Source organism: Abramis brama (genome assembly GCF_963993115.1).
Source record: "Abramis brama genome assembly, chromosome: 11".
Taxonomy (NCBI): Eukaryota; Metazoa; Chordata; class Actinopteri; order Cypriniformes; family Leuciscidae; genus Abramis; species Abramis brama.
Window position 1 is genome coordinate 10590168 of NC_139973.1, and position 20342 is coordinate 10610509.

Consider the following 20342-nt stretch of genomic DNA (forward strand, 5'->3'; position numbering starts at 1 on the left):
ATGACAGCAGACTGCCTCTTTCTCTCTTTTGGACACTGTAACCACTCAGAAAAATATAGCCTACTGTAAACAAACGAAATTCAAGTGACCAGAGAAAACTCTTTTGAACGGACACTAGCCCTAGAGAGCTGCTCTCCTGACTGGTAATGTACAGATCAATCATAAAGACACAATAGAGAAATTAAATTGTTGTGGATTGTAACACTGGCTTTACTCTGCGTTTGGCAATCAAATCCTTTAGGGAAACATGACATTTAAAAATGCTTTACATTTTTGACCAAAAGCATAAACTGCTCCTTGGGTGGACTTCTTCCTCTTTAAAATAAATAGAGCATGTTTATTCAGTTATACTGATTTTTTTTTTTTTCAACTCATACTGGCAATCATTTTTTTCTTCATTTTTGAGTTTATTCTCATGCTATTGTATCTATGTAATTTGTCTATTTTTGGTTGCCTTTTAGTTTCAGTTAATGCATCACCCAACTGAAAAGCCTCATACAGGACAATAAAACAATATTGTGCAGGAAGAAAAACAACACCTGGCCAAGCGTCCATGAGATACACTACTGAAGCATGGCAAGGGGAGTGTGGCTTGAACCAAATGTGCAAAGATTAAATTTTAAAATGTTCACTGTAACATTTGGAATTTAGAAAATATACTTGGCAAGATTAGACAAACATGACTGTCCAGTTACGCTGAAATATAAATGAACTGGGGCATAACAGCAAAGAACACTGCAATAGACCGATCAATTAAATGCAGAGGATTTCCCCCCCCACTCAACCATCTGAAAACTATACTTTTGCCAGGCAGACAATTTATACCTTGAAAACTATACTTTTGCCAGGCAGACAATTTATACCTTGAAATCAATGAGTCAGAAATGCATTTATGTGAATGATTTTTTTTTATTTAATTTTTTATATTTATTAACTATTTGTGCTTAAATTAATAGCACATTACTTAATTGCCAACCCCTGCCACCCTAAAACAAATGTGATTCAGAGCAGTGCTTCTCATACATTGACTAAGAAGACCGGCTAGAGGAAGGATGGGAGGGTTTTTTCTTTAAAAAAAAAAAAAGGAAACAAAGGCACAACTAGCATTCACTTCTTGGGGTGGAAGTGTCCCCACTTGCAGAACATTCTGGCTTAAATATTCCAGCAAAAGTTTTAAGGGCATGCCTCTCTGAATCAGGGATGCATTAAATCGCTACAGACGTGGACCTCTTTCCAATAAAGCAGCCATCATCAGTGCCACCATTTCCCACCCAATCAACCTTCGAGGGGAATCATTGTGCAGACATTGTGACTGGACAAAGAAAAAGCAACTTTTTGGTTCCTCAACAGCAGGACAACCATCCCCACAAAGTCAGAAACAGGAAACGAAAAAAAATCTATGTACAAGGTGGAAAAAGAAAATCAATTCCCATAATCTGTACAATCCAGGCCTATACATTATTTACTTAACTGCAAAACTGAATTCAAAAACTATGAGAAACTACATTACTTTATGACAAAAGCGGAAGGAAAAAAAAACAAAAACATGTCTTTTCCCTTTTTTGCTCTCAACTTTAGGCCTTTTCAAAAAAAAAAAAAAAAATTCAGTTAACTGCAAGGGCTTCAGACAGAGCACAGAAAAATAGACAGGGCTCTGACATATGTACATAATGGTAGAAATGAAAGTTTATATCTCTCCATCTAGAGGGTAGTGGGGAAGGGATGTCTTGCTTCGCTCTTGCTGACTGGTCACAGGATGTCATCACTGGCGAAACTCAAGCTCGTCAACACTGATTACTTTAGTAGAAGGCATGGAAGGGAGGGGCTGTTGGAGCACATCAGAACCAAACCACTTGGCCAGGCCCAGAGGAGGGCTACCACCTCTTCGCTGGGAATGGTTTGTCCGATGGGGACCGTGACTCTGTGACTGGAAGCCTCCTGATGGAGCCGCATGCAGATCTGTGAAGAAAATAAAAAACAATTTGCTTTGGCTGATATTTAAAATATTGAGATGATCTGAACTGGCCTATTACAAAAAAAAAAAAAAAAGGTTTCAGCAATTGTGTAAATCTCATTTTGTTACAATTAGATTGTATTAAGTCACATTTTCAGCCACTGGCCAACCTTATCTCTAGATTTATGTATCGATCCCCCCCAAAAAAAGACAAAAGGTTAGAACACCAGCGCATATGATTAGAACAAATTAAATTGGTCAAAAGCGATTGTTAAGATACTTTTAAATGCTACTTAAAGATTTCGATTTCAAATAAACATTAACCATCTAGCTATCTAACCATCCTACCAAAATTACTGGGTTCCACTTTTCGATAGTCCACTTTAGACATTCTACTAACTATAAGTAACTTTGCAACTACATGTCAACTACATTTAGCAGAGACTCAGACAGCTTACTCAGAGTTAGTAGAGTGTCAGGTTATGGTTAGTAGAATAAGTTGACTTCTAGTTGCAAAGTTACTTATAGTCAGTAGAATATCTGTTGATCGACCATCAAAATAAAGCGTTGGCAGATATTAAGCAGAAAGTTTACTAACGCTCTAATGACAGTTAGTTGACATGTAACTACATAGTTACCAAGTTACTTATAGTTAGTTGAATGTCTAAAGTGGACTATCAAAATAAAGTGTTAGCAATTACTGTTTTCACAAAGATATCAAGCAGCACAACTGTTTAAGATTAATAGTAAATGTTTGACCATGTGGCACTGAAGACTGGAGTAATGGCTGCTGAAAATTCAGCTTTGCAATCACACAAATAACATTTTAATATTAAATAGAAAATTATTTTAAATTCTAGTAATATTTCAAAAAGTTAAAACTTTTTACTCTATTTTGATCAATTAAATGCAGCCTTGGTGAGTGAGCATAAGAGACATTTAAAAACAAAAAACAAATCTCCAAACCAAATCTCAAACATCTGAACCGTAGTGTTTATCATTCTAACAGTCATTCTAAAACATTGGTGCTGTACTTACTGGGTCTCTGCTGTTGTTGAAGCTGTTGCTGCATGACTGCTAACTGCACGTGTGTTCCTGCGGCTCTAGGGGCCATAAGCGGATGTCCTGCAGGACCAAGGGGATACAGAGGCTGCCCTAAGAGGGCTGGGGGCAGACCCTGAAGCTGAGACAGGTCTACAGCCTGAGGGAACATGCCTGTTCATGCAGAGAAAGAACAACAAAAGCTCACTACCTACTGTTGAACAACAAAGAAAGGTATGAACAAAGAAAAACAAGTGTAATTTCTCATGTCCAGCAAAGATAATTGATTTTCTAGGCCTTTTAGAGATCTACTGAAGCCACACAAACCAACCTGCTTGTAATAATGTGGGTCCGAGCTGTTGAGGCTGGATACCCTGAGCCAGCATCCTCTGCATCACACCGGGATGAAGCTGGGGTGGAGGTCTGACCAACGGGACGTGGGGAAGCAGAGGGACTGGATACATCTGGGGTCTGGAGAAGGGAGAAGAGGGCCCTGGGGATAACATAGTAGGAGTGTGGCGGCCAGTTGTTGAAGGAGGCCTGGGTCGGTCTGGGTCTTTACTATGACGATTCTGAGCAGGATTGGGGGTGGAGCATGCCTTTACCCCACCGGTCTGAGGACCACTGGTGTCCACATCTTCCAGAAAGGAACTGGGGGATGGAGGCCCATCTATAAATGAAAGGTGATGGTTTTAGGGAATTAAAAAGATAAAAGAATGAGACCGCTACCTTTTTTTCTAGGGGTGCATGAAATATCGTTTTAGCATTGATGTGGCAACGCGTGCAGTCGCGATAATCACATCGCAGCATGCGCAATGTCAAGTATAGGGATCGTAATTGATCTGCACCACAGTTTGAAATTCTCAGATTAATTGCAAAGATTAACCATTGTTTATGATTTGCACATGTTTTAGGTACTGTCAGTTAAAACACTGAAATATTTTAAACCATTTGAGCCCACAAAGACACGAAGGAACTCAATTCAGAAATCGCAGTTTTTTGCGAGCCGAAAACACCAAATTCCGTTCTCTTTGTGCATTTGTGCTTGAATGGAAACATGCATGCAAAATTGTCAAGATGCCCACCTTGGCGAGTATCCTCGTAAACAAGTCGCTTATGGGCTTACGTGAACGCAAACAATCGAGAAAAAAAATATGTATGTGTATTGTTATATTGGATCCATGCATTCGGTCTTAAAGTGACAGCAGCCTAATATACCCACTGCTGTCTGAGTTATTAAATGTTAATCAAACAACAATAAACAGAAAAATCACTTTTGTAGCTTTAACAGACTAATTATAGTTTATACAGTGAAGACTATGCAGTGTTATTTTACATTTGATTCAATTTCTGTCCCTGAATATTGTTAGACTTAATATTGTTAGACTCACAATCTATATAATCAGAGAAAAAAAAAAAAAATTGCAAAGTCTGTTTTTTTCCCCAATACCATGCAGCCCTATTTTCTTTTCCACCCTTCTCTGGTCTCTTGGTGTAAGTACATCATTTCATACCCTCCTGAGAGTTATGGGAGTTCACGGTCTCCTCCTTGCTTCCTGGTCTACTCCCAGGATCATCTCGACTTTTCTCTTTTGACTCGTACATTTTTTTGATCACGGACGTGGGAGTGAAGGATGGAGACAACTGCAGCAGAGAAAAAAAAAAAAAAAAAGACCGTTCAGTTTTCTCATCGGTCATTTGGTCAAAAGAGGGAAATTTAAAGTACTTCATGACATTAAGTGGCTCTATAAAGCCATAAGTTGATATAAATACATCAGATGTATGATCAAATGTCTCCATGACAGTTAAATTAAATGCCATTGATTTGACTGACCACACTAGTAACTGTATTGCCAGGTGAGGTCCGGCCAGGAAGGTGAGGCCCAGGTGAACGGTTCATCCTGGTTTGTCTACAAAACAGAAGATACAGATGCTGATAAAACACACTGTACACACCATTATCAGCCCCTTCCATTCATTATGCTATTCATTTGGATGGAGTAGTTACAGTCATTTGTGCTAATAAATGCATAAAAGCAGGATTCATATCTGGGTACGGTATCTTTTTTTCATTTATTTACAGCTCTTAAAACTACAAAAATCAGGAACATCTGATACAATATAAAAACAAAGTACTAAAAGACATCTCAGTAATTCAAGAGTTTGAAAGCATTAGAAGGGCTTGCTCTGGCGCAACCAGCCTGTGACCTGCTATGGTCTCGGATAATCGAAATTACCTGTTGCGAAACTTATCTTGAGCCTGTTTGTTGTAGGCTTGTTGGTACTGCGAGCGATTAAGAATTGCCAGATCCTGCTGAAACAAAGCTTCCAGATTGGCCTGGTCCACTCCCATTGGCAAAGCTCTCATCTAAACATGTGAACAACCTTTACTCTGAGTAATCATTCCAGGAAACCCCAAAATGTAGTTTCAGAAAATCATTAAATATACATCAGATATGAATGTCTGTGTAATTATACACACACTCAAGACTTCTTGAATTTTAACATGCATTTTTTAATTATTAAAAGTAAACAAGCATTTTAAATATATCCACATAGTATTTTAATTTTACCTGTGGTGTATTCCTGGCCCGATGCAAGTCTGGAATTTGATCTAACATAGTTTGTGGACCAGCAGGAAATCCTGAGATTCAACAACAAAAAAACATTTAAAAAAAATAGGTGAGGGGAGGCATGCATGTAATTTATTGTTTAAATGTTATACCATGTTTCACATTCAACATCCCTTTGTTGGATTAAATTCAATAACATTTAACTCCTCTCACCTGTCGCTGGTGGCATGCCTGGGAAAAAGTCCTGCATAGGGGCTCTCTGTGGGAAGAGTGGGGGAGAAGCGCGATGGTGTATGAGGCCAGACACAGAGGCGGGAACAGGCCCATGAGGAGCAACCAACAATTCCTAAAGCAAAAAAGCACATTATCTTGCATTATTTGTCAACACTCATAACTTTACTAGGGCAGTGTTTTAATAACATTTATATATTACTCTTATTGCATAAGCAAAGTAACCTGCTTCAGCTCCACTGTTAGTGAAAGCTGACATTGCTTCAATCCTGCAGTGTTGAGGCAAAATTATGTCAATCAAATAGATCAAATTGACTGGCCCCTTTGTGTGCATGAAGTTCTGGTTATGCATTACTGACAATAGTTTACTTAATTTGTTACAGTAGTTTACAGATAGTCATATCAAGTCACTGGGCTTACTGAGGTCATGACAAGTATAAATTATTTGTATTAAACAATGTCTTCAACAATGAAAAGGGTAAGGATTTAGTCACCTGAAAGATGTTTTTCTGCTGAGAGGCAGGTACCTGTGCCTCTGATAAGGAAACAAGAGCAGGATCCACTGACTGCTGAAAACAAAAGCAGGGAACAAGTGATAACCGTAAGTTAACAGTTGCAGTCTGAACCAGACAAAAACGGATCGGATAGCATGCATGCCATTTGGTCCATGTTTTGTTAGCTAGCGTCACACAAACTGATGGAGTCTACATCATACCAGGGACAGCTTGAGCACAGTGTTAAAAAACAGCATGTAACAACTCCCAAAAAATATATATATATTTTCACGGTCAAAGCGGGATACGCCAAGTCATGCATGCAAAAGTTCACTGACTAGTCAGCCACAACTGCCAAACACAAATTTATGCCCATCACTAGTCAGAATAAACAAAGACTTAATTTACTACCCCAGACCAACTAGAAAGTAAAAAGCACTGGCATGAGTTGCATGCAAAACCCATTAAAGGCAGATAATACTTGTGGAACAAGCTGTGCGACCAATGCATGCGTTTCAGTCTCGCATGCAGCAAACACTTACAAAACATTGCAAACATAACCGACGGCTGCATACTTACATAGCTCCCGCTGGCTTTGGGGTGAGTGGGCAGGGTTCCACTTGCCTTCATGGTGCTCACTAACTTATTAAATGCAGACATGTCAGGGTCTCGCGGTCGGGACGCAGCCCCAGTCCCTCCCGTGAAAGCCTCTTCCAGGTGCTCCGCCATGAAGGGAGTACCCCCACCTCTGCTGGACTGCCTTGGAGGTAATGAAGCCGGTTCAGTCTGCACCTTCAGACCCTTCAGACCCACCTCCACCTCCTCCAGAGACAACACCACCCCTGAGTTTGCTATAAAAAGGGCAGACAGATATTAAGAATCTGTTATTTGTTTATTATGAGGGGAAATTTGACATTCTGCGTTCATGGGCTGCAGGCTACAGACACTGTATTAAACCACTGTGTTAAACACTTTATACAATATTCTAGCAAAAATGGTAAATTATACAGGATGCTACTCACTGCTCTCCTTTAGGTGAGCCTTGTTGACATTCAGGCTGGACAGTAAAGGTTTCAGGTCAACATTGGCTTTATGCAGCAGTTCCAGTATGTCCACTTTCTCCTTGCGTTCCACTGAAGAAATGGGGGTGAAGTACAAAGACGTACCCTGATTCAGAGATCCAGTATGAGGATCGAGACCTGACACACAAAACAATTGTTATAACAAAATATCCCAGTAGACAACACCAATGTTTAACATTTTATATTACATATATTCATTCATTAGAGTAAGCATTTACACTACCATTCAAAACATTTTTTGAACGATTTAATACATTTATTCAACACGGATGCATTAATGGATCAAAACTTTTGCACTTTCTATTCAAAAAATCCTGAACAAAATGCATCACTTGTCACAAAAAAGAATATTAAATGTTAAGCAGTACAACTGTTTTAAACTGATTTTAAAAAAATAAAATAAATAAAATAATAATATTATTATTTTGGGTTCCCCGATAATTTCAGGAAATTTTCAATTTCATTAGGGCGGGAATGAAAGATAAGGATCACGCCTTTCTCCACAAGCCTTTAAAGGACAAAGTCTATGGCCATAATAACTATAAAATTAGTTTTATAATACAAGACCTTTATTATACATTTGTCAACTGGCTCTCGTACCAATTTCAATACCATAGCAAAAATTATTGTAACCATTTTCAATGTTTTGTTTATCTTTGGGGGGGGGGGGGGGAAGTCAATTAATTATGAATGCTAATTATTACAAGTAAATACATTTAAATATTTGAAGGCAACCTGCAGATATTTTATACATGTAGCCTTTAAATATTTTTTTTAAGTAAACGTTGCTTTAAACAAGTGGAATGTTAGTAATAAAATTAACAAAGACACATTACACATAATAGAACAAGTGGCAAGTCAATTAGTCTGCATTCACACAATGCACAGATCTGTTTTGACAGACTTTGTCCCGTCTGTTGCTATGGTTATCACTGTCAATCAACACAATTTTGGATTCAATTTCACACTTAAATATAGCTTTGCAGGGTGCATTTAGAAGGGGTGCGACGGATCGCAGTTGAGCCGGGGTCCTTACGGATCAGGCCCCACGGTTTGCCACGCATGTAATTCGCAGATTACTCACTCAGTTTAACCATCATTGAGTGAAAGTTTATCATTTGCACATGTTTTACACATTCAAGCAATTTTAAACCAGTCAAGTGCAAGAGGCAAAAGAGAACTCGATCACGCACCGTTATCTGAGCGTACAGCTGCACACACCCGAAGTGCGCACACACAGAGACGCGTTTCAGATAGAGGAATCAATTTGGTGTTTGTGCATCTCCTTGCGCTTGAACGGACTCATACACAAAATTGTTAAAATGCCCGTTTCGGCAAGTAATCTTGTAAACGCAGTAGATTACGTCTTAAGTGAATGTAAACGGTTGAGAAAGAAATTGGATGTGTTATTATATTGGATCCATTCATTAGGTCTTAGACAGTAGCAGATATTTATAGGCTGCTGTCACTTTGTCATTAATGTTAAAGGGGACATCATGAAAATCGGACTGAAGTGAGCTGGCTATGATTAAACCGCTTGTTAAAAAAACGCATCTTGATCCTACAGAATTAGTCAATTACAGGCCGATCTCGAATCTTCCTTTTCTGTCAAAGATATTAGAAAAAGCAGTATCCTCACAACTGTGTTCCTTTCTTGAAAGAAATTATATCTGCGAGGATTTTCAGTCTGGATTTAGACCGTACCATAGTACCGAGACAGCTCTCGTTAGAGTCACAAATGATTTGCTCTTATCATCCGATCGTGGTTGTATCTCTCTATTAGTGCTGCATTTGACACCATTGACCACAACATTCTTTTAAATAGACTAGAAAACTATGTTGGCATTAGTGGAATTGCACTAGCATGGTTTAAATCATACTTCTCTGACCGTTATCAGTTTATAGCAGTAAATGAAGAGATGTCTCATCGATCACAAGTTCAGTATGGCGTACCACAAGGCTCAGTACTAGGACCGTTGCTGTTCACTCTGTACATGCTACCATTAGGAGATATCATTAGGAAACATGGAATTAGCTTTCACTGTTATGCCGACGATACTCAGCTGTATATTCCTTCAAAACCTAACGAAACTTACCAATTCACAAAATTAACAGAATACATAGCTGATATGAAAAATTGGATGACTCGTAATTTCCTACTTCTAAATTCTGAAAAAAAAACAAAACAGATTCTAATTATTGGACAAAACTTCCTCACATAATAACCTAGAATACTGTCTAACACTTGATGGCTGCTCTGTCAAGTCTTCGTTGTCGGTTAGGAACCTGGGTGTGCTCTTTGATACCAACCTTTCATTTGAAAGTCACGTGTCTAGTATCTGTAAAACCGCATTTTTCCATCTTAAAAATATATCTAAATTACACCATATGCTCTCATTGACAAATGCGGAACAATTAGTTCATGCGTTTATGACCTCAAGGCTAGATTATTGTAATGCTCTACTGGGTGGTTGCCCTGCACGCTTAAAACTACAGCTAGTTCAAAATGCAGCAGCTCGAGTTCTTACCAGAACCAGGAAGTATGACCATATTAGCCTAGTTCTGTCAACACTGCATTGGCTCCCTATTAAACATCGTATAAATTTTAAAATATTGCTGATTACTTACAAAGCACTAAATGGTTTAGCTCCGCAGTACTTGAGTGAGCTCTTAACGCATTATAGTCCTTCACATCTATTGCGATCTCAAAATTCCGGCCAGTTAATAATACCTAGAATATCAAAATCGACTGTTGGCGGTAGATCCTTTTCCTATTTAGCACCAAAACTTTGGAACAGTCTTTCTAACATTGTCCGGGAAGCAGACACACTGTCAGTTCAAAGCTAGATTAAAGACACATCTCTTTGACCTAGCATTCACATAATACATTATAGACTTCTATAATTCAATGTTAGGCTGCATAGATTAGGTCAGCCGGAACCGGGAACACTTCCCATAAATCCTGATGTACTCGTTACATCATAAGAAGAATGGCATCTATGCTAATTTTAGTGTCTTTGTTTATCCCGAGGTTTTCCCGCAGCCTGCTGGATCCAGGCCGTATCCAGATCTGACGAAGGACCTTCGCCTGGACCCGATGACAACGCAGTGCTGAAGTGCCAACTAGTCTCTCCCTATGGAGGATCCCTTTACCACTCTACAGATAAAGCGTTTTCGGGAAATTCGTTTGGCGTACCTACCCTGAAGTGATAAAATAAAATAAAATTCTGTATCAAAATTTATAAGGAAAGACCAGTACTTTGTTTAGGCTTGGTTTGTAGGGAATTACAAACCTGCGCACATATTCAAACGCACATAACTATAGAAATTCTTAATGCGCATGTGAACGCCATCAGCGCTTATCACAGGTTTGCATTTAAAGTCTGTGTAAAGAGAATGGTGTCGTCATGTAAAGCTTGTGTAAAGGATCGGCCCTCTTCTGAACGGAGAAGGGGAGCAGAAGCTCATTTGCATTTAAGGGACACACACGAAAACGGCACGATTTTGGTCACACCCAAAAAGGGGCAAATTTGACAAGCTATAATAAATGATCGGGAGGGTATTTTGAGCTGAAATTTCAGACACATTCTGGGGACACCATAGATTTATAATACATCTTTTGAAAAGGGGCATAATGTCACCTTTAACCAAACAAAACCGCTTTAAGAAAAATCTATATATTTACAGTGAACACTTTCTCTCAGGAGAAATCGTGTGGAAATAGTTGATGCACGTATGGCCGTGGCTCGCATTGTGAGAGGAATTATGAACAGAGTACGTTACGAGCACCTCCCGACAATTTTCAAACGAGTTTAGTCAAAATTGAATAGTCTCCCCAAATTGTTTAGTATATAGGCTGTCCCCTATTGCCAAATCAAACAACCACATCACATAGCCTAGATCTATGAATATTATTATATCCCAGTGGCTGCAACCCTACAACGTGCACATACACTGACACTAGCTGTAGTTGTGTTGTTCTCTGCTTTTCACCAAATCATTTGCACATTCATCTTTTTATCTGAAGCTATAGCAGCAACATTTAGAGCTCCAGTCTCAGTGTTTAATGTGAAAGCTCATGTGACTGCCGCTGGTTTGCCGTGTACTAGCTGCTTTGACGCAATTATAGGGTTTACTGACTCGCAACGTGTGCCATGGCACACGACCTCCCGAGTGTCCGAACTTGCAGTGTATGACCGCCTTAACACTGCAAAAACATTAACATTTGACTTCACAAAATGCTCACAAATACGAATGGGAGTCACCCATCAACAGGTACCAGATCAACCTGGTACTTTGCACTACTTTGGTACCAAAGTAACAAATGAATACAATGGTTATTGTTTATTGGTGTGCAACCTTACACCAGTTGAAGAGAATGGATTAGGAAAGAGTTACCTGCTAGTCTCTCCAACTCCTCGTGCGGTGTGGAACGTAGACTGCTGGAGCGGCTGCCAGAGGGACTCCTGTTACTGGAGAACCAGCGGCTGAAACGACTGGCCATGACCGGACCCTCAGCAAGAACATCTTCAATCATCTGTAGGAAAGAAAGAGGAGCACTTGTTTATACTGTATTCTAACACAGAAGCAAGAAACAGCCATGGGGACTAAATGACACTTACGTGAAGAGTGTCTGCAGACTGCTTAGCGCAAAGAGGGTGGAAAATGAGCATTGTGGAGCACTGTTTCATTTACAGGATCCCCCACCCCAAAAATTCCTAAATTAATTGGCACAACCGAGATGTGCAGCCAAACCCACACCTCCCACTCAAGAGCATCAATATAATCCTTACAAGTCTGATGGGCATAAATTTGCATTTCATTGAGCTTTCTGTATAACCAACATAAAACCAACAAATAGCTTGACGCCACACAACCGCAAAAAGACAATTTCACATTTCTAACACCGAAGTCGTCAGGCGCAACACATGAACCTTAAACAGTCCTGCTGAACCGTTCTGCAAATCACCAAAAAACCACCTAATGTTACATTAATTCATGTAGTAGGTTACTGACAAGCGAGGAGAGATTTACAATCGATTCATTACATACAATCACATTAGGAGAAAACAGAAGTGCTACAATACAACTCTGGCCAGAAAATTACTACTAAAGAGATATAAATGTAAAAGAGCACAGTAAAGAGCAGAGTAAAAAGCTGAGATTAAGTATAGAGTATAGTATAGACTAATAAAAAGTGCCCAGAAAAAACCTAATAAACACATCATGGACCACACATTTCTCAAAGCCCCAAAAAACCTTGCGTGATTTGTTGTCTATTACTTCTCCCTTTAAGACAAGCCAGCTATTTTGTGTCCATCACCCTTAGAAGCATGCAGTGCTCCCCATATCTTACCGAAGCCAGGCCAGGCATGGTCTTTTCAAGATTGAAGAACTCATTGAAATCAAATTCTCCAGGGGTTTGCTCAGGAAGAACCTCGGCATGTGGAACCTCTTGATCAGCTCCAGACTCTTGAACTACTTCAGGGTCCTCAGAGAGACCGCCATTACATTCAACTGTAGGCGTGGAAGATAAAAAATAAAATAAAAAAAAAGTTAGCACGCTGATAGATGCACAGAAGCATTTCTTAAACATTTGCCGTAACATTTTACTGTACATGCCTCCTTTAAAAGACTCTGGCTTCTTCCTGGAACGTTTGGACCTCCGTTTGTCATCCTCCAAAATTTTGTCATCAAAGCCAATGAGCTCAATGGTCTCAGACTGACTAGTGGGTCCACCAGAGAACCACTCTGGCTCCTCTTCTGCATACGAGTCATTTCTTCTTCTCTCACTGAACACTCTTTTGTCTCCAAAGTCTCTCTGTAGTGGAACACAGGAAAAAAAGCTTTATTCTTTGAACATTGCAATAACAGCAGTCATTTCTTTTGCATCTAGCCCATAGCACAATACCCTAAATCTCTTGTCCTTATAGTCACGCTCTCTGTCTCGCTCCCTCTCCTTGTCAACTCGTGTGTCCCTCTCAAATACGCGTGAGGCCATGATGCGGCCGCTCCCTATGCGACGTGCTCCCCCCAAACGTAGTGACTCATTCTCTTTGTTCTCCAGAGGGCTGATGGGGCGGCGAGGGAGGGCAGTGGGTGCTACTTGACAACCACCGCCAAAACTACGTCGCTGAGGACTAAGAACCACTTCCAGATCATCATCTTTTACACGTTCCCGAGGATCTGGGGAAGGCAAAGTAAATTTAGGTGTGGGAAAAACAAGGCTTAGATAGTCAAATAACTAAATAATAATAATAATCTTTTTTTTTTTAAAAGACCAAGTTCTTGTCCAATTACCTGCAATTCTGCGTTTCAGCGGAACTCTATCCTCTGCATAATCTTTCTTGTATCCTTCTGCTGGACAGCTGTTTTCTGAAGAGGGATATAGCGAGGCATGCCATTTTTCAGGGTCCCAGACCCCATCACTGGAAAGGAGACAGTACAGTTAGCACATACAAGGCTTAGATTTTCAATACAAGCTCATTTAAAACAACATTAGTCAGTTCTGGCAGTGTGACTTCTTACGACAACCATCAAATCAAAAAGCAATAGAAGTGCAGAAGCGGATGACGCAACTAGTGAGAGACAAACCACCACTTGCTCCAAACACATCTTCGTTTTTTTGACATTGACAACGGAGATGCCATAGTGTGACATTGCTTACAGCGGGGATCATATTTGTATAGTCTGACAATAGGGATGTGTGAGTAGGGATGTCTATTTGATTTATCGATTAAAGATACTGCTGCTGCTATTAGACTTGGAAATACTAGTCGTTTCTTTCTTTCTTTCTTTCATTTATTTAGCACATTAAATTGTTTTGCTCTATATTTTTACAAAGGCTACGTTTAAATACCATCATGTTAATGTTACATTTTAAAATTAATATATTATTTTAAAAAGATTGATTTTGCATGCATTCGTTTTCTCTGTGACACTCCCCGCGGGTTCAGAGAAATGTCCACTCGTAAGATGAGCAAGGTCATGTCAAACTAGTATATAACAATTACGCTTAAGGCTTGTTATATTACAGGTTATGAGGGACAATACAGTATGAAATTTTATTTCGGAATTAAGAAGAAACAACATGGAATGAAACTTACTTGAACAGTTGCTATATCAATGTCCTAACAATGGGAATACGCTTAATGTATAGTTGTCAGTACAGGTCAAGCTTTTTTGTGATTATTACCCGCCATGTGTACAGACATTTCATACACAAGCAGCGCGTTCAAACCTGGACATGCAAGTGGTTGCCGTGGTAACAAACCTTAACATGCTGACTTATGTGGACTAACTTATGAGGAAATCTGTTTATAGGCTATTAGGTTTGAACTTATTGGTGCTGTGCTGCCTATTGATTCAGTTGTTTTGAATAAATAGGTCTATACTGCTAACGTTGCTTAAGTGAACGCTTAAGTTTAATATACATATGATAATGCAAGGCAAATACATTGCATGTATTTTACCTATTTATAGTGGTATTCAGTGTGTGTGTGTGGGGGGGGGCTAGTCTGTTGCAAATATTTCAGTTTAAATGATTATAAAATTAGTCATTACACACATCCCTATCTGACAAGCACCAGTTGTGAAGGACTATAAATCATAGTGTGAACCCGGCTTAAGAGTATTCAAACTAATACTGGAAGGCAGCTACAGTTGTAAAGTGCTAAAGAACTACTGACAAAAGTAGGACACGACACAATACTAGTTGTCGATGCCTAAAACTTTATAATGAAAAGCTTAATGTTTAAACCCAAAGTATACTTTGGCCATCCACGTTCTGCAACGGCACTCGCACTGTCTGAGTGACGCAATTTGTCATCATGAAGGTCCGCGGACAATCGCGCATATTGTCTGCATGCAGGCAATTTTTGTGTCTGTGCGAGCTGGGCATGTACCACAGCACATGCTCAAGGTGAATGTTGATACGAGAGTCCACTAGATGGCATGCAGTTGTGATGCATTATGCAGTTCATGAAGAAGAGTGTGGAAAGAGCGATACAAAAACCATGCTGTTCCAGGAACAGTAAACAAAGGAGCATATCCTTCATTTTTGTTTTGGTTCTTGTTCTAAACTTTGCATGCTATGGCAGATCCGCTACTTTTCTAACCTACCTAGTGAACGGCTGCATCCAAACATCACATACTTCCCTACTATATAGTAGGCGAAAAACAGTATGTGACAATAGTATGTCCGAATTTACAGTACTCAGATTAGTCAAAAAGTACCCAGATGACCTACTATTTCCGGCGAGATTTTGAAGTGCATACAATGGACACTTTACTATCCAATGAGTCCACAGGAGAGGATTTGTGAATGGCAGTGAAGCGATGTAACTGACGGTGGTAGGTCACATGATAATGACAACATGGCAGATGTAGTACGTCCGGATTACATTCATACTACACACATTCCATACTATATGAAGTAATGCTATATGCCGTGAAGTAATTACTGGTTCAAAATAAGTACCTATTCAAGACAGTATGTGATTTCGGACTCAGCCAATGTCCTATAAACGACAACTCGGCACGTGTCGAACTCTTTCATCCACGGTTGAGCAGAGGTGTAAAGTCCAGGTTCAGAAAGTAAAAGTCCTCCTCAGTATTTTGTTCCAATCACCTGGATTTGCTAATTAGCAGTTTTTCAGTCAGGAGATAGAACTAATTAGTGAAATTAGCTGGCTGGGTGGAATAAACATATGGCAGGACTTTTACTTTCTGACCCCTGGACTTTACACCTCTGCAGGTGTGTATTTGTTGAAAGTATGGCTGGGACAATAAATTGATGCATCGCGAATCGAGAAATGATTCTGGATCAATTCTGAAATTTTCCGACTGCATCGCGATTCCCTCTCAAATTGATTCTGAGCTTAGTTTTTAACACCAGATGGCACTCCGTGCTTTAGAAACAGCCGTACTCTGCTTGCTTCTAATTCCTTATACACCACTTGAACCTTCTATAAAATAATCATTCATAAAGTTCAAAAAGGTTGAAGCGAATTACGCGGGTGTTTGCAGTGGGCTGTTTACATTAATCTCACATCATAAAAGCATTCTGAGGTGGAAGTACATTCTCAGACTCAGCCTAACATACGAACGCTCTTCTTCGTGAGCATTTGAGCATATGGTTAAAAACTAGCCTAGAGTGCGATCTGCTGTTAAAAACTAAGCTCAGAATTGATTCGAGAGAGAATCGCGATGCATTAGAAAAATCTCAGAATCGATTCACGAATCGCGATGCATCGATTTATTGTCCTAGCGCTAGTTGAAAGCTGTCAAAGCTGACAGAGCAAAGAAAAAGTAGTATACCCAGGCCTTCAGGTATACTGAAGGATATGCAGCAGGAGCCAAAAATACCCCTGATGTCCTTTTCCTATGATCTTTTGCAAGATAATATGGTGCCACATTCATAATTATTCAAACTGAAGTTGCAAACAATAAATAAAAGGTTCACCTGTCATATTTCTCTGAAAGACACTCTGGCCTCTCATTGGAAATCGGCAATTCTTTGATTTCCATAAGCTCTTCCTGCAAAAACAAACAGTTGATTATCAGCATGACAAAACATTTTCCAACTAAAAAAAAAATGTGGGTGATTTCACACTACCAATTCTGGATCCCACATGATCATTTCATTTGTGAAATCTGGTTAATTTTTCAGAGTTTGGTTCAATTGGATGATATGAACGCTGCTTTTCAAACTCAGGTACGCTTCATGTGAACTCCAGTACGGCTCACTGCTGATATGCATGCAATCGTACTAAACCACAGCAGTGAACCGCTATTGCGTTTCCTTTATATTTTTTGACTTTGTATAGTTTAATCAAAATGTAATTACTGGACCTTCCAGGGAAAATGACACTTTTCTCTGGTGATGCATGCCAGACTTTTCCAATCATTTAGTCTGTTTAAACAGCACCTGCAAGTTAGCTCACATTCATCTGGCTCCACTTTTGAGTGAAACACCCACATCTTAAAATCCAATCAGCATTAAATGCATAAAAGCAAGTCCCCGACCAACATTTTTCTCTTTTCTGATAATCACTCAGCTGTACGTCACAATACAGAAGTAAATGTCGGTCTCTATTTCAGTTTATTTGTGACTAAAGCTTAGTTTCATTATATGGTAGAACATTTAGAGCTCTAAAAGTTAAAAGTATGTGTTCAAAAGTATATCACACTATAATATCAAAAGATAGTAAAATTTGTTCCTCATTAGATGTCTCCTTTAAAGGATTGTTCTTACCTTGGTATATCTATAGGCGGAGGTCACCACTGAGTCCCTCACCATGTCCACCATGTTTTCACCATTTTCATCCTTCTCCATGACTCAGGTGGGTGGTCAAACTGAAGTGAAACCCCAATATCAGACACTCTGGGCACCTGTGAATGAGAATCTTTAGCATTAATTAAACTGCCATGTCAGGGTAGTGCACCTTTATTTGGATGATACCAAATGTATACTAAAAAGGTGGCACAGAAGTGCCATGTAATAAGGGTCTTTACATAGACTGTTTAAAGGTGTGACAAAAGTATTTACACATTCGAATTACAACGTACATACTTTAATATTAGGGGCTGAAGTGGGTCAGAACAGACATAATTTAGTGGCTTTTATGTGGTACTGTCTTTACACTGAATTTAAGCAGGCACAGAGCAGCCTTAACTTGGCTGGTAAAGATGCCTTAAGCCTCAAAATACTATAACATACATTAAAACTAACTATGCAGATCAAAATCAGTGAGTAATTAAGTGTAGCCTAATTATACAAACAGGCTGCAAGCATCTCAGAAAGGACTATATACACATCTCTTAAAGTCTAGGGAAACATCAGATTAAATTGAACTTGAATCGATTTTAAGGCAAATTCAATGTTGTCGGGAATTAAAATGACCAGGTAAATGTCTGGCTCCTCTGTAATCTGAGTTGCTGTTGTATTAGCAAGTGACGAGGCATACAGCACACGAACTACACTAATCAGCCTAACGCAGGTAAATTAAGCTACAATCTCTCACACGAAGAACGAGTCTGTTGTGAAAACCCAAGCAGCTTTCTCAATATATTGATGAACTCACCTGATATTAGAAACGGTGCCACAACACCTCCACTCTCCCCGTCTGGATACCTCAGTTAGCTTCTGGCTACCTGTCCTATACCAAACTACAAGAGATGCTGCAGTCAGTCCAGATTTCAGGCAGGACGCAGATGAAGTTTCCTGCTTAAAAATAAAGCTTCTCGTCGGCAATCTTGACAGGAGGTTCGGGTATCGCTTGTCAATCCAGATTTAATAGTTAATTGACAGATAGGGGCATTTCATTAGCAAACTGGCTAAACCCAACAAGCCGACGCAGAGGATTTACTTCAGTTCTTACGGACAAACGGCTCTATTTGTACCTTTACCGTTTTTTTTTTATTTAAATGTTGGCTTGTTTCTACTTTGTGTTTCTTCGTTCGAGTGAATTTTTTTTTTTTTTAAATCGTGATTGTTTATTTATAGGCTAGTGAGTCGGGCTAGCAGGCTAGGAAACTTATTAACAATCATAAAGCTGCACGACGCACATAAAAATGCGCGTCAATACACTAAAGCTCACATATATTAGGACCAATTCCGACAGATAACAGGGTTCTACCACTTCATTAAAGCTTCTAGTCCTACTCCAACAAACAATGTACCTCGGGGTACTTTCTCTGAGCTCTCTCTTTCGTCTCTGTTCAGTCGCAGAGCGGCGAATTTCTTCAGATCTCTGACTGGTTCTGAGAGAGGCCCCAATCAAGGATTATATAGTGTCTAATCACGCCTTCTTTAAAGTTTCACGTAACCAACACTTACATTTGATTATAATTTCAAATTTAAAAACACAGAACACAAGACTGTGTGGTTAGACGTGTGTATTTTATACAGCAGGGTTAACAAGAGTCATTATACAATTTTAGAGCAAGAATACATTTCAGGCAATCAGCGTGGCCACCCATTGTAAATTGTAGTCACGTGACAGGATTTAAACGGTTCTTTTGCGTTGCTTGATTTTTTTTTTATTCGAATTTGACTGATGTTAAAAGTGTTAAAATAAAGTTAAACGTGTTTTTCTGCTATTTATCCAACAATTTGTGTTAAGTTTGTCACACACAAATAATACGTAGGTAGTGAAGTTTTCCCTTAGGCCTACTAACAGTGTTTAAATAAAGAAATTAAAGAAAAATCTAAAATCAATTCAATAAAAATGTAATATAATAAAACATAACAAATAAATAAAAAATATGATATATGTACAATGAGAAAAAAATATTAAATAAGAAAAGTGCAAAATAGAAACATTTCCTTAGATACAAAATGTTACCAATATAAAAATTTGAGTGAAAAGTGTAAAAGTGGTCATACACTGTCACGGTAAAAGTGTGTTACTGAATACTTTTCCAAGGTTACATGGAAACCTCCATAGCCATAAGTAAAACAGTTAAGCCCTATGTTATCTACTTGTAGGCCATATTAGTGCCACTGTATTAGACTGAAAACTTTTCTGTTCTGTGATGATATTAGGACATGAACATAACCCAAATACATAGTTCCGACGTACACACTGACACATTCTTTTTGGGTTTTATTATAATGATAAGAATCTAATCAAAGCAAGTTTTTGTATAAATCTTCTTTAATTTAGTGGTAAGTCTTATATCCATTAATGTAAATGCATAAAAAGTAAACCTCGCATTAACATCTTCAAAAAATAATTGAATTTGTTTAAATACAGTCTCATTGGCTATTCATTAAAAAAAAACATAAAAACATCTACATCTCTTTTTACCATGTTTAATAATCTTTCTTAATGCTTTCACCTTTATTTCTGTGCTCTCTTTTTTTCTTCTTTTTCATTTCTTAGGAAATATTTAAAACAGGCTAGTTTTATATAATTTCTCTTGTGAACTCTTATGTCATAACTTGTGTATTGTTTAAAAGACT

General features: G+C 38.8%; 1 protein-coding gene and 1 long non-coding RNA gene across 4 annotated transcripts; one reads left to right on the forward strand and one right to left on the reverse strand.

Moving 5' to 3' along the window:
* Positions 1–2: 2 nt before the first annotated feature.
* On the forward strand, positions 3–3421 carry LOC311092472. Its single transcript, XR_014608246.1, has 3 exons — positions 3–143; positions 3062–3229; positions 3300–3421. It is a non-coding gene; the product is annotated as an uncharacterized lncRNA (long non-coding RNA).
* eif4enif1 (eukaryotic translation initiation factor 4E nuclear import factor 1) lies at positions 1574–19137 on the reverse strand. 3 transcript variants are annotated; one of them, XM_084129158.1, is made up of 20 exons: positions 19058–19135; positions 18460–18544; positions 17631–17767; positions 16839–16912; positions 13676–13803; positions 13287–13561; positions 12998–13196; positions 12732–12892; positions 11774–11912; positions 7316–7492; positions 6873–7144; positions 6294–6368; positions 5782–5914; positions 5569–5639; positions 5233–5363; positions 4830–4905; positions 4510–4639; positions 3327–3665; positions 2993–3169; positions 1574–1959 (listed from the first exon to the last, which is right to left on the reverse strand). In XM_084129158.1, exons 3-20 carry the CDS (start codon positions 17709–17711, stop codon positions 1763–1765), a joined length of 2835 nt encoding a protein of 944 aa, XP_083985284.1. In that variant the 5' UTR covers positions 17712–17767; positions 18460–18544; positions 19058–19135; the 3' UTR covers positions 1574–1762. The 3 variants fall into 3 exon arrangements, with proteins under 3 accessions (XP_083985284.1, XP_083985283.1, XP_083985285.1); XM_084129157.1 differs by having other exon boundaries at positions 18460–19137; XM_084129159.1 differs by having other exon boundaries at positions 6294–6365; positions 18460–19135.
* Between the last annotated feature and the right edge of the window lie 1205 nt (positions 19138–20342).

What these genes read in the sequence shown, in the direction of transcription:
- eif4enif1 (XM_084129157.1), bottom strand. Translation starts at nt 17,711, where the DNA reads ATGGAGAAGGATGAAAATGGTGAAAACATGGTGGACATGGTGAGGGAC. An exon ending in CCATGCCTGGCCTGGCTTCG is followed by an intron (nt 11,913 to 12,731) that starts GTAAGATATGGG and finishes TCTTTCCTACAG; the next exon opens with ATGATTGAAGATGTTCTTGC. An exon ending in TCAACAACAGCAGAGACCCA is followed by an intron (nt 1,960 to 2,992) that starts GTAAGTACAGCA and finishes TTTTCTTCACAG; the next exon opens with ATCTGCATGCGGCTCCATCA.